Source organism: Urocitellus parryii, chromosome 9, assembly GCF_045843805.1.
Source record: "Urocitellus parryii isolate mUroPar1 chromosome 9, mUroPar1.hap1, whole genome shotgun sequence".
Lineage (NCBI taxonomy): Eukaryota > Metazoa > Chordata > Mammalia > Rodentia > Sciuridae > Urocitellus > Urocitellus parryii.
The window spans coordinates 115,830,509-115,841,651 of NC_135539.1; the positions used below are offsets into that span (position 1 = coordinate 115,830,509).

At 53.3% G+C, this 11,143-nt stretch overlaps 1 protein-coding gene across 1 annotated transcript; it reads left to right on the forward strand.

Moving 5' to 3' along the window:
• Positions 1–484: 484 nt before the first annotated feature.
• Ptpn7 (protein tyrosine phosphatase non-receptor type 7) lies at positions 485–10,251 on the forward strand. Its single transcript, XM_026397172.2, has 10 exons — positions 485–551; positions 1,569–1,747; positions 2,242–2,425; positions 2,689–2,773; positions 4,165–4,241; positions 5,604–5,741; positions 6,101–6,211; positions 6,907–7,064; positions 9,192–9,305; positions 10,158–10,251. Exons 2-10 carry the CDS (start codon positions 1,626–1,628, stop codon positions 10,249–10,251), a joined length of 1,083 nt encoding a protein of 360 aa, XP_026252957.1. The 5' UTR covers positions 485–551; positions 1,569–1,625.
• Positions 10,252–11,143: the final 892 nt, after the last annotated feature.

Genomic DNA, 11,143 nt, shown 5'->3' on the forward strand with positions numbered 1-11,143 from the left:
GTTCTTGGCCATGAGGTTCCAAGGCATGAAGCAGCAAGGGCTTCCAGGGAGAGGGCCCCTGGGCAGAGGCACAGGAGTGGAAATAAGTCTCTGGCATGGTCAGGTGGACGAGGAGCCCCCTGGGGTTCTTTGTGAGATGGCATGGAGCAGGGGCCAGCTGAGCTCTGCCCAGAGCGCAGACAGAAATGGGGCGTGACAAGGACCCACAGGAGCAGTGTGGCAGGAGGGAAGAGGGTTTAGGAGCCAGAGGAATCTGGTGCTCAAGGAAGGCCCAGCCCCTCACCTGTTCCTGGGAACAGGACCTTGGCCCCTGGCAAAGGTGCCAAGACATCGCACGAAGCCTCTAGGGGCACAGGCAGGAGGCACCGACCCCTGGTGGCAGCTGCACAGGCGCGGGAGGGCGGCACGAGCAAGCCAGGGTGTGCGTGGGTGGAAGCGAGGAGGGGCCGAGGGAGGAAACTGGCTTCCTGAATCCTTCTCAGTCCTCAAAGACAGACCGACAGACAGATAGACAGCTGGCAGGAGGCAGCCTGGGGAACACAGCTGCTTCAGTAAGTACCTGAAGCAGGGAGCAGGAGTCCTGTGCCCCAGGGTGGGGACAGCCCGGGGAAGGGGGTGTGTGGGAGGGCGAGTGGGCCCTGGGTGCCAGCCGGGGAGTGGGTGTCCATACACCTAATGTCCCTGAAGCCAGGAGGGCAGGGAAGCCACAGGGAGCGCAGAGAACTGAGGGAAAGGGCCCCTCCTGCTGCAGGAGAAGCCCTCTCCACCACCCGCACCTGCAAGGGCCCAGCTGTCCCCTCACCTCCATCCCCATGGGCTCAGCAACTTAGACCCTGCTGTCTCAGCAACTGAGACCCTGGCTCTGGGAGATGGGGACTGCCCCCCAGCAGAGGTGGCTTCATCACCTCCATGCCCCCCGCTCATGCCCCTAGCTGTCGCCTCACCATGCACTGTCGCTCAAGGGCTTGGTGAGGCCATTTCCTGTGACGGTTACAGAGGCGGGAGATGGGGGAAGGGCATGAGGAGGAAGGAAACACCCCCAGGCTAACCTCCCTGGACGGGGACCCCAGAAGCCAGAAATTGTCTTGGGAGTGGACCTACCAGCGGTTCGGAGAGGACCATGTGAGGGGCCAGCAGCCCGGTGGGTCTGGGTCTCCGACGGCCTCCAACACTGCCAGAGGCGTGCGCTTTCTCATTCGGGAGCAGCCCCACTGGTTAGAGTCAGGGGTAGCTTCGGAGAGCTTCGTCCCTTCCTTCTGTGTGGTTCCCACCATTGGCCTTTCTCCCTGGCCTCCTCTCACCGGGACCCCAGCTTAGAGCCCTGTGCGCTTTGGTCTCCCTCCTTCTTCTCCCTCTGGATTCTCTCCTATCTTCATCCAGGACTCCACCTTTATCTTTTCCTTACTCCAACCTCAGTCAGCCTGTGGCCTGTGGCCTGTGCCCTGGATCCCACCAAAGAGATCCTGTCCTCGGGGTGAAAATGAGGCCACCTCTTGAGGAACAGGGCTGGGGAGCCTCCTTCTGGCCAGACAGGCTGAGGCCAGCAGCTGCAGGGCCTTGTCTTCCAGGCAGACGTCATGGCCATGGCCGAGTGAGCCTCCCTGGGGCCAGTGCCCCACCCCAGCATGGTCCAGGCCCGTGGGGGGCGCTCCAGAGCACTGCGGCCGACCTCATCTTTAGGGGCAGCCATGACCCAACCTCCACCTGCCAAAGCACCAGCCAAGAAGCATGTGCGGCTACAGGAGAGGTGAGATCTTCCCTTTGGAGAGGGTCTTCCCAGCCCTGGGCCCCAGCTCGCTTCTCCCCCTCCCTTCGTCTGCCCCTCCAGTTCTGATAGCTGAGTCCAGAGACCCTCTACTTTGGACTCCAATCTGGAAAGAAAACCCAAATCATACTAATTTGCATATCCTTTGCATGTTCTTTGTGTTTCTGGGGCACAGAGTTTCATGTCAACCCTGAGCCTGCACCCTAAATCCTAGGTTTGGCTGGCTGTCCCTGGGGAGAGGTTGCGTGTAGGTGTGAGCCTGGGGGCCAGGTTGAGAAGGAGAAGAGGTAGCAGCGGGGAAGAGCAGTTGTTTCCATGTTCCCTTATCTGGCTGACAAAGGGACAAAAGCATGCAGCAGGGCCCTGAACCCTCGAATGCACTAGGCCTCTGGAGCACTGACGAGGAGCCGCCTCCTCAAATGTACCCTATACCATAAGAACTGTAACATAAGCGGTTTTTATTGGGTGCTCGTTAGGCGGGGCTCCAATGTGGCTCTGATGCTGGATGTGCGCTCCCTGGGCACCGTGGAGCCCATCTGCTCGGTGAACACACCCCGGGAGGTCACCCTACACTTTCTGCGCACAGCTGGACACCCACTGACCTGCTGGGCCCTGCAGCACCAGCCACCCAGCCCCAAGCAACTGGAGGAGGAATTCTTGGTAAGAACTTGGGGTCCCTTCTGCATCAGTCTGTCCTCTGCATTAGAGGTGGTCAGCTGGCCTCAGTCCATCATGGACACCCTGGGCACTCTTTGCACCCTGGGGGCTCAGGAAAGGAGGTTGCCCCCATGTCTCCTCTTTTACTTTCTACCCTAGCCTGCTAAGAAGGGATGGCCAGGGTCCAGCACTAGTAGGAAAGGGAGGAAGGGGAGAAAAGCATGCTGGGAAAGGGAGCGCTGTTCACTCATTTCTTCCCCTGCCAGAAGATCCCCTCAAACTTCGTCAACCCTGAAGACCTGGATATCCCTGGTCATGCCTCCAAGGACCGGTACAAGACCATCTTGCCAAGTAAGAGAGGCAGTGGGGATGGAGGGAGGTGGGCACTCTGCCCAGGACTGGCAAGCTTCAGAAGGCAAGATGCATAGCACAGCCTGGGTGAAGGAAGGACAAGAGAACTTGGGACATCTTCTTTCCCTGATGAGGGAAAGAAGGGGCAATAATCACAGCAGCAGCAGCGATGATGAAATTTGCAAATGCCTACTTGTGGGCCAGGTACTGCCCTCCACCCTTTTGGTTCATTCATTTCTCCCAGCGTCCCTGTGAAGCTGGCATGATGGTATTAGTATGCCCATTTTGCAAATGAGGAAACCGAGGGACAGAGGATTGCATAGCTTGCCCAAGGTCACACAGCACCCTGTACCAAAACTTCCTCATCTTCCTCCCATGTAGGGAGGCTTCACAGCAGCAGAGGCTTCTGGGAGGACGCCCCAAGACATAGAGGGCTTTGAGAAACACACATGGAGCAGGACAGAGAGATTGCTGGGCAGGTTGGGATGGGGGCCACTGGGCTGACAAGCCAGGGCTAGCACCTGCTGCTCTGCAGAGGCCTCAGAGCCTCTCCCCGGAGAGCAGCCCCATCAGGCTGCCCGCTGCAGTGACTCCACACTGGGGTTACCTCCTGATGGTACTCCCTTCCTCCTCCTGCGCCTCTGCCAGCTGAGATGGGTTCAGAGGCTGGGAGTGCTCCGCCAAGTGGAGAGGGGGTGAGTTTAGTCCTTTCCTAATTCTGAGCAGCCCTGCAGCCACCAGAGAGGGGACAGTCCCCTTGCCTGAGATTTCCCTGGCCTCTGGGCCTCCTCTGTTCATAGCCAGGCTAGCTCTGGAGGGGAGTATCCCCTCTCCTTTCCTCACAGACCTGCTTCTTTATCCTGGTTTGGATTTGATTTGGAGAAATCCCGTCCCCTAGAGGAGAAACCACAGGATCTAGTAGCTGAATGAAATCTGAGTCCGAGTGGCACTTAACCACCAAGTCATCTTGGGCAAGTCACTCCTCTGGACCCCATATCCATCACTGGAAAGACACTCCTTCTCTACAGCACTTCTTTTTCCAATTTTACTCGTATTTTCCTGTTCTGCACCCTCACTGATCTCCAGAGTAGATCGTTACAAGAACTTCCTGTGTGATCTTTGCAGCTCCATGCCCTTTCCTCTCTAGTCTATCCCACTCAGTACCACTCAGTTAGCCTTCCCAAGTTATGGCTGGAAGTTGATATCAATCTCCTGCTCAAAATTATTCTGTGGCTGCCTATTATCTACATATAAAATAATCCAGTGGGCATTGGGCTACTTGCTATATACAAAGGACTGTGACAGTCACAAGTCTTTTCTCTGAGTCAGTTAGAGTCTGTATTAGTTGGTCACCTTTTGACCTCTGACCGCCACTGATTTTTACTTCCTAGATCCTCAGAGCCGTGTCTGTCTCGGTCGGGTGCAGAGCCAGGAGGATGGAGATTACATCAACGCCAACTACATCCGAGTGAGTAGCCGGGCTGCAGTACGGGGGCAACGGGAGTGTGATGGGATTGTGTTTGAAGATGTCAGATGGTATCTCCCAGCTGTGGCTGGTAGGTCAGGGGCGTTGATGTCCCTGCCTGCTCTGACTCATTGCTGTCATAGCCCTGCCAGGCTGGATGGACACTAAACAGACCCAAAGTCACCAACCTAGAAAACATGCTAAAATTTTTCTGAAAAGAAGAGATGCCAAATTTCCTTAAACCACCTTATCACCCTGTGTATGTCAAGTCTCTAAACCTGCAGGAAAATGAGCATTGCTGAACCTAGCCATTAGCTTCTTAAAGGCTAATGACTCCTGAGATCTTCATGGGAGAGATCAATACAAATAGTAACACCCCCCGCACCCCTCCCACCAACCGCCCAGGCTCCCCCCAGATCTTCATGGGAAAGCCCAATGCAAATACGGAAGAACCCCCACCCCTATGCTTTTCCCAAACATCCCTTCCTTTGTGGAAATGGTTGGATTAATGTCCAGCTAATAGGAACCTAAAAGCAAGGTGGGCTCTCTACCCCAACTTCTCACCTCTGTCCACCCTAAGAAATAAAAGCAGCTCCCTCTAGTGGCCAACGTGGATATGACAGCAGTTGAGGCTGCAGGCAGAATAGCTGTTGTCAGGAAAGCAGTGTGGATCCAAGGTCTTCCACTAGTCAGGCAAAACTAGCAGAAGAGTGGGCTGGATTTCACCATCACCTTGAGGAACAGGAAACTGAGGATCCTGAAGGGGACAGAGACAGGCCTGGGAGAGGGTGCTACATTTCACTGCTAAATATATAAGAGTGATATATAAAAGTGAAACATTAATTCACAATCAATGAACAATTTTGGTATTTTGTGCTAGAAGAAAGCAGCAAGGGAGGAAGGGAACAATCTTTTATATAGCACTCGTTATATGCCAGACTCTCAGTATGTTGTATTAACTTTAATCCACACTACGTTCCTGCAAGAGAGATATCAGTATGCCCAGTTTACAGATAGGAAGCTGGGACTTACAGAAGCTAGGTAACTTGCTTATAATAGCATAACTAGGAAACATCAGAACAGGGATTTGAACTCACATGTTCCTCACTCCAGAACCCATGTCCTGGGCTGAGGATGTGGCTCAGTGGTAGAGCACTTGTCTAGCCTGTACCAGGCCCTGGGTTCAATTAAAAAACAACATCATCAACAAAAAGACCTTGTCCTTTCCACCCTGTGGCTTCTGAGAGTCTGTGTGCTTGTACACGTGCGTGTGTTCACTGGCTTCAGCCTGATCCAGCACCTGCAGAGCCTGGGCTTTCCCTGGCACTCGGATCTCACTGCCTCCCTGTGCTCCCACCTCCCCAGGGCTACGATGGGCAGGAGAAGGTCTATATCGCAACCCAGGGTCCCATGCCCAACACCGTGTCAGACTTCTGGGAGATGGTGTGGCAAGAAGAAGTGTGCCTTATTGTCATGCTCACTCAGCTCCGAGAGGGCAAGGAGGTAGGTGGCAGAGCCACAGTCCTTGGTGAACCCCCAAAAGGGCTACATCCTTCCCCAACACACTCACACACCCCCATGCAGGCAGCTTGGCACCACAGGCTCCCTGGGAGCTGAGAACTCTGACAGGCAACCCTGGCTCTTGTCTGAGCCATTCTCCAGGTAGCGGGATCTTGGCCAAAATATGAGATGGGACAAATACTTGGCCTGCGGGGTCAAACTCAGGAGAGCCAAGTCCCAGTTGCTGACCTCCCCAGAGGAGATGGGATATGCAGGGTGATACCAGCCCCCTCAGAGCTTCCCCAACCCCTGCTGCAGCTGATAGACACCCCCCTTCTGACTCCCAGCTCCCTCCCTTCTAGAAATGTGTCCACTACTGGCCCACAAAAGAGGAAACCTATGGACCCTTCCAGATAAGCATCCAGGATACCAAAGAGTGCCCAGAATACACTGTGCGGCAGCTCACCATCCAGGTACCACCCCAGGGACCAGAGAAGTTGGACCACCCCCAGCATCTCTGGGACTCAGGCCCAACCTTCGCTGGGAGCCAAGCTTATTCATCCTAACCTTGAGCCCACATCTGAAAGAGGCGTTTGATCCTCAGAAGAGAGACTTGGGCACTGACCTCAGGGAGCCTCTAGTCTAAGAGCTCAGAGGGAACAAACCATATAGGAATGGACAGGAAGCCACTCCACCCCTGCTGAGTGGTCCAGCAAGGAGAGGAAGGATCCAGAGTGCGCTGAAGGAATGAGAGGAGGTTGGAAGAGATGTGTACCAGTCCACGTGAAAGTGCTTTAGAAAGGTTTTCTATGATTGCATAGTGTTTTGCATTTTTCAAAACATTTCTTTGTTGATTCATTATTTTCCAAGCAGCCCAGGAAATAAACTAATATATCACCGTTCCCACTTTCTAGGCAAAGAAAACGGGGTTATGTGCTAGTCAGAGGCAGAGTCAAGATCTGAACTGGGGTCTTTCCCTGTCCCAGGACGATGCTCCTTCACTGGAGTTTGGCGGGGCGGGATGATGAGCCGGAAGAGTTAGCTCTGTCCGCTCTGAGCTGAAGACTCCCCCACAGAGTTATTGTAGCCCCTGCCCTCCTCTAACGCCACAGAAGGTGGGAAGTGCCCCTCACCCGGCCCCCGTCCTTATGCCTTGTCTCTATCCCAGCACCAGGAGGAACGCCGGTCAGTTAAACACATCCTCTTCTCAGCCTGGCCTGACCACCAGACGCCGGAATCAGCCGGGCCCCTGCTGCGCCTGGTGGCTGAGGTGGAGGACAGCCCAGAGACAGCTGCCAACACTGGGCCCATCGTGGTCCACTGCAGGTGGGGGACCGCTGCTTCCACCGTGGCCTGGATCCCATGCTCCCCTCCCTCCCACTGGGTCTGGGAAGGGGGTCAGAGCAGAACAGCATCAGGCAAGCCTAGTTCTTACTTGGACAGGAATCTGTGTCATTCAGCAAGTGTTCTGCTCTTACTATCTCCTTCCCGCAGAACCCAGACATCTCTGCATACCCAGGCACAATGCAGAGAGGCGTCAGAATATCGGGAAGCTCCTAGGTGGCTATTAAAAGGAAACATGTACAATCCCTGCTGTTAGGGGATCATTCGACATGTATTTATCGAAAACCTCTTATTGTCAGGCACAATGTTAGACTCTAAGAAGGCAACAGTAACCGAAATAGTTTGGATTCTTCCCTGACAGTTTTAGGGCCTGGTGGGAATGATGGCAGATTGAACAACTAAATTCAACACGATGCTGTGAGAGCTGTGATGGGCAGCACAGAGTCAGGTTGCCTAACTCAGACTTTAACCAGAGGTTTTCCAAGAGGAAGGACAGCTAAGCTACCCTAGGACCTGTAAGGGAATTGATCAAGGGAGAAGGGACAGGAGAAGCATTCCAAGCAGACGGAACAGCACACGCAAAGGCCGAGAGAAGAAATTTAAAACTTGGTCCATTACTGGCTGCAGGGTGGGAAGGTGAGAGGGTGGGCCATTACGTGTGGGAATAATGATGGGAGATGATTCCAGAAGGCAAGTGAAGGCCACGTGAAGAGCAGCCTTAGAGGGCTGACTAAGACACTTGGGTTTATTTTATTGTTTATTTATTTAGGTGCCAAGGATAGAACCCAAGACCTTGGATTTGCCATTTTATTTCTTTGAGGCTTTTTGGTTCTGTTTGTTTGGGTACTGGGGATTGAATCCTAAGGCCTCCCACATGCTGGCCAGTGCTCTGCCACCAAGCTACATCACCAGCCCTTTCTATTTTATTTTGAGGCATGGTCTTCTAAGGATCTTGCTAAGCTGCCCAGACTGGCCTCACATTTGTGGTCCTCCTGCCTCAGCCTCTCAAACTTGCTGGGGTTCCAGGCATGCACCACCCGGCCTGGCTCAGATTTGCTATTTTAAAAGGATGCTTTGGCTACAGAACGAAAGTAGGAGTGGGTGGGGGGTGACACAGGGGACAGACAAAGCAAGGAGACCACTGGGGAGTGGACATCCGAAATAAAACAACATCCAGGTAAAAAAGTATAAATTAGAGGGGGCTCCTGGGCTCACCCACAGGTGACCCCTGGATATAGGTGCTGGGTGTCATTAGTGGTTTCTATCAGGGGTCATGTAAGAGTTGTTCAAAAAGGAAGGAGAGAGTTTTGAAATAAAGGGCAAGATAGCGCACAGCAGAGAGGAGAGGACTGTGGATGGAATGAAGGGAGGCATAGAGGGAGCAGGCCTGGGCAGCCGTGGAGGCTGAGTATAAACTGGGAGGAAGTCATGGTCAGATAAGGAGGGCCTGAGGGGGCAGCCAGCCCACAGTGGGGCGCCGTCAGTTGGAAACTGTTGTAGATTGTTACGCAGAAAAGAGATCATTGCAATGTCCACAGGAACCGGAAGGTGACCTGGACTGGGCCTGGAGTGAGGCTGAGGAGCAGTGCAGGCTCAGGGCTGGGGTATGGTTCAGTGGTAGAGCGCGTGCTTAGCATGCAGGAGACGCTGAGTTCATCTGCCCCAATGCAAAGAGAGGCAAACTCCCCCAGGGGTGCTGGAAGCTGGGGTACAGCGTTCCATCCTCAGAATCCTGCCCCACAAATACAGCACCTTCAGGTCACTTTTTTTGTTGTTGATTTTTTTTTTTTTTTTTTTTTTGGTACCAGGGATTGAACCCAGGGATGCTCAACGACTGAGCCACATCCCCAGCCCTTTTTAATATTTTATTTAGAGACAGGATCTCACTGAGTTCTTAGGGCCTTGCTAAGTTGCTGAGGCTGGCTTTGAACCTGCAATCCTCCTGCCTCAGCCTCCAGAGCCACTGGGAATATAGGCAGGCGCCACCACACCCAACAGGTCCCATTTTTGTCCATAGATTTGGGGCCCAGCTCCCACATTTCCTGGTCACCTTACTCCCTTGCTTCTTCCCTCCTGTGACCTCCCCGTCTTCTCTCTGGTTGTATCCAGTGCAGGGATTGGCCGGACAGGCTGCTTCATAGCCACCCGAATTGGCTGCCAACAGCTGAAGGCCCGAGGGGAAGTGGACATTCTGGGCATTGTGTGCCAACTGCGGCTAGACAGGTGGGTGCATGATAAACAAGACTAGTCATGCTGATGAGTGGCCGGGGCCCTTGGGCATCAGCACCACTAGACACATCACCATCAAGTACTCTTTCAGGAAAGGAAAGGATCCCTTTGGCTTAAGAGCTGTTTATTTTGCAGCTAACATCCAGGAATGAATCTCTATTTGGAATTTTAGCTTGGGGCCTGGAATTAAATATGCCACCCTATGGACTTCCCAGGACCCTTCAGTTTCTCATGCATTCCCCAGCCTCTTCCAAATGCCTATTTGGGAAAGCTTGAAAAAAAAAAAAAAGATACAGTTGATTCTAGATATGAGGTGGCCATGGGCAAGTCCCGATGCTCACTGGATTTAGAGATTGAGGAGCAGTGTCCAAATTCCCACTTGCATCTTACTGAGCTGTCTCTAAATTTCTCTGGGCCCATTCCTTCATCCTCAGAGTTGCTATTGAAAGGAATGGGTTAATTTACATGAAAGTATTTTGGAAAGCGGGAACTGCTATACAAATGTACAGAACTACTATTTTTACTTTTAGGATTATTAGAAAGGAAAACTTGTGGCTCAGGGATATTCCTGACCCAACCTGAGGAAATCAGAAGTTCGGTTTTGCTCAGGAGCTAAATGGATCAGAGAAGACCAAGTGTCAATGTAGGGTACTTCCCCCTTAGTACCCAGCCTCCCTCTCTTGAGGGAAAGCTTGAGGGGCCTCAAGGAGGAATAGAAAGTAATAAAATGAACACAGGGGAGGGAGAAGGACAGGACTTTCCCAGTAAGACCAGGGAAATGTTTGACCCCGGCCATTCAGCAGGCTCCTTGCCCTTCTTTCGATCATGGTCTGTTTCTTCTTGCAGAGGAGGAATGATCCAGACTGCGGAGCAATACCAGTTCCTGCACCACACTTTGGCCCTATATGCAGCCCAGCTGCCCCAGGAACCCAGCCCCTGACCCCTGCCACCCTTCACCAGCCCAGGTGCCAACCGCCCTTCAGGCCTGGGTTTGGGGAAGTGGGCTGTGAGATCTGGGGTACCCCCTGCATGAGAGTGGGAAGGGATGCCCCATTAGTGAGCACTTAGGGTCCCAGGAAGCTGAATCAGCAAGAATGAGAGGCCAGGTTTCAGGTGCCCCCCACTGGCCACTCCTCTGCCTCCCCTAGTGGCCCCAGATGGGTAATAGAGGAGCGGTCAAATCTCTGACCTTAAAGGTAGGAGCTGGCACAGATGAGACACAAGCCCAGGTGGGTTGTTCTTCCCGAAAATGCTTTGTGAGCATTCAATCTTCTCATCTATGTCATGGACATAAAGTGCTCTGCTGTCAAAAGGGAAGCAATCAGAGAAGTTCCCAGCTGCTGTTCCAGTGGTCTCTCCTTTTCCTGGGGCTGGCAAGAGGGTGATTCCAAGATAATCCTCCACCCAGGCCCTGCCTAAGCACTGGCCAGATGAAGAGCTGGTTCTGACCTCAGTCAGATTCTCCGCATCCTGGCAGGCTCCCTGCTCCACCCTACGCATCAGTGAGTGCAGGATGACCCCCCTCGAAGGTGAACAAAGACCCAGGTGACCCCTGTTCCCATGCATGTATCCTGAGAGGAGGCTACAGCGGTGATCAGGCATGTCAGTTGAAACCAGGCATGTCAGTTGAAAGAGGCAATATGTGGGGACAAATCAGAGGTCAAGAAGATTGTCCCTGCCTACATAACTGCCCGCCACTTACCCATCTACTTTCTGTGGAGCCCCAACACTCTCTGCTTTGCTCTATGACCTCAGAAGATACCCTGGGTGCCCAGGAAGCACCAAAGAAAGAGGAGACAGGAGGAGACAAAGAACTCCATCTGATTCAAAAA

Bases quoted from the DNA above. Each gene is read 5' to 3' on its own strand.
- Ptpn7 (XM_026397172.2), top strand. From the start codon at position 1,626: ATGGTCCAGGCCCGTGGGGGGCGCTCCAGAGCACTGCGGCCGACCTCA. The intron at 2,774-4,164 runs GTAAGAGAGGCA...TTTACTTCCTAG, and splicing joins GTACAAGACCATCTTGCCAA to ATCCTCAGAGCCGTGTCTGT. The intron at 5,742-6,100 runs GTAGGTGGCAGA...CCTCCCTTCTAG, and splicing joins AGCTCCGAGAGGGCAAGGAG to AAATGTGTCCACTACTGGCC.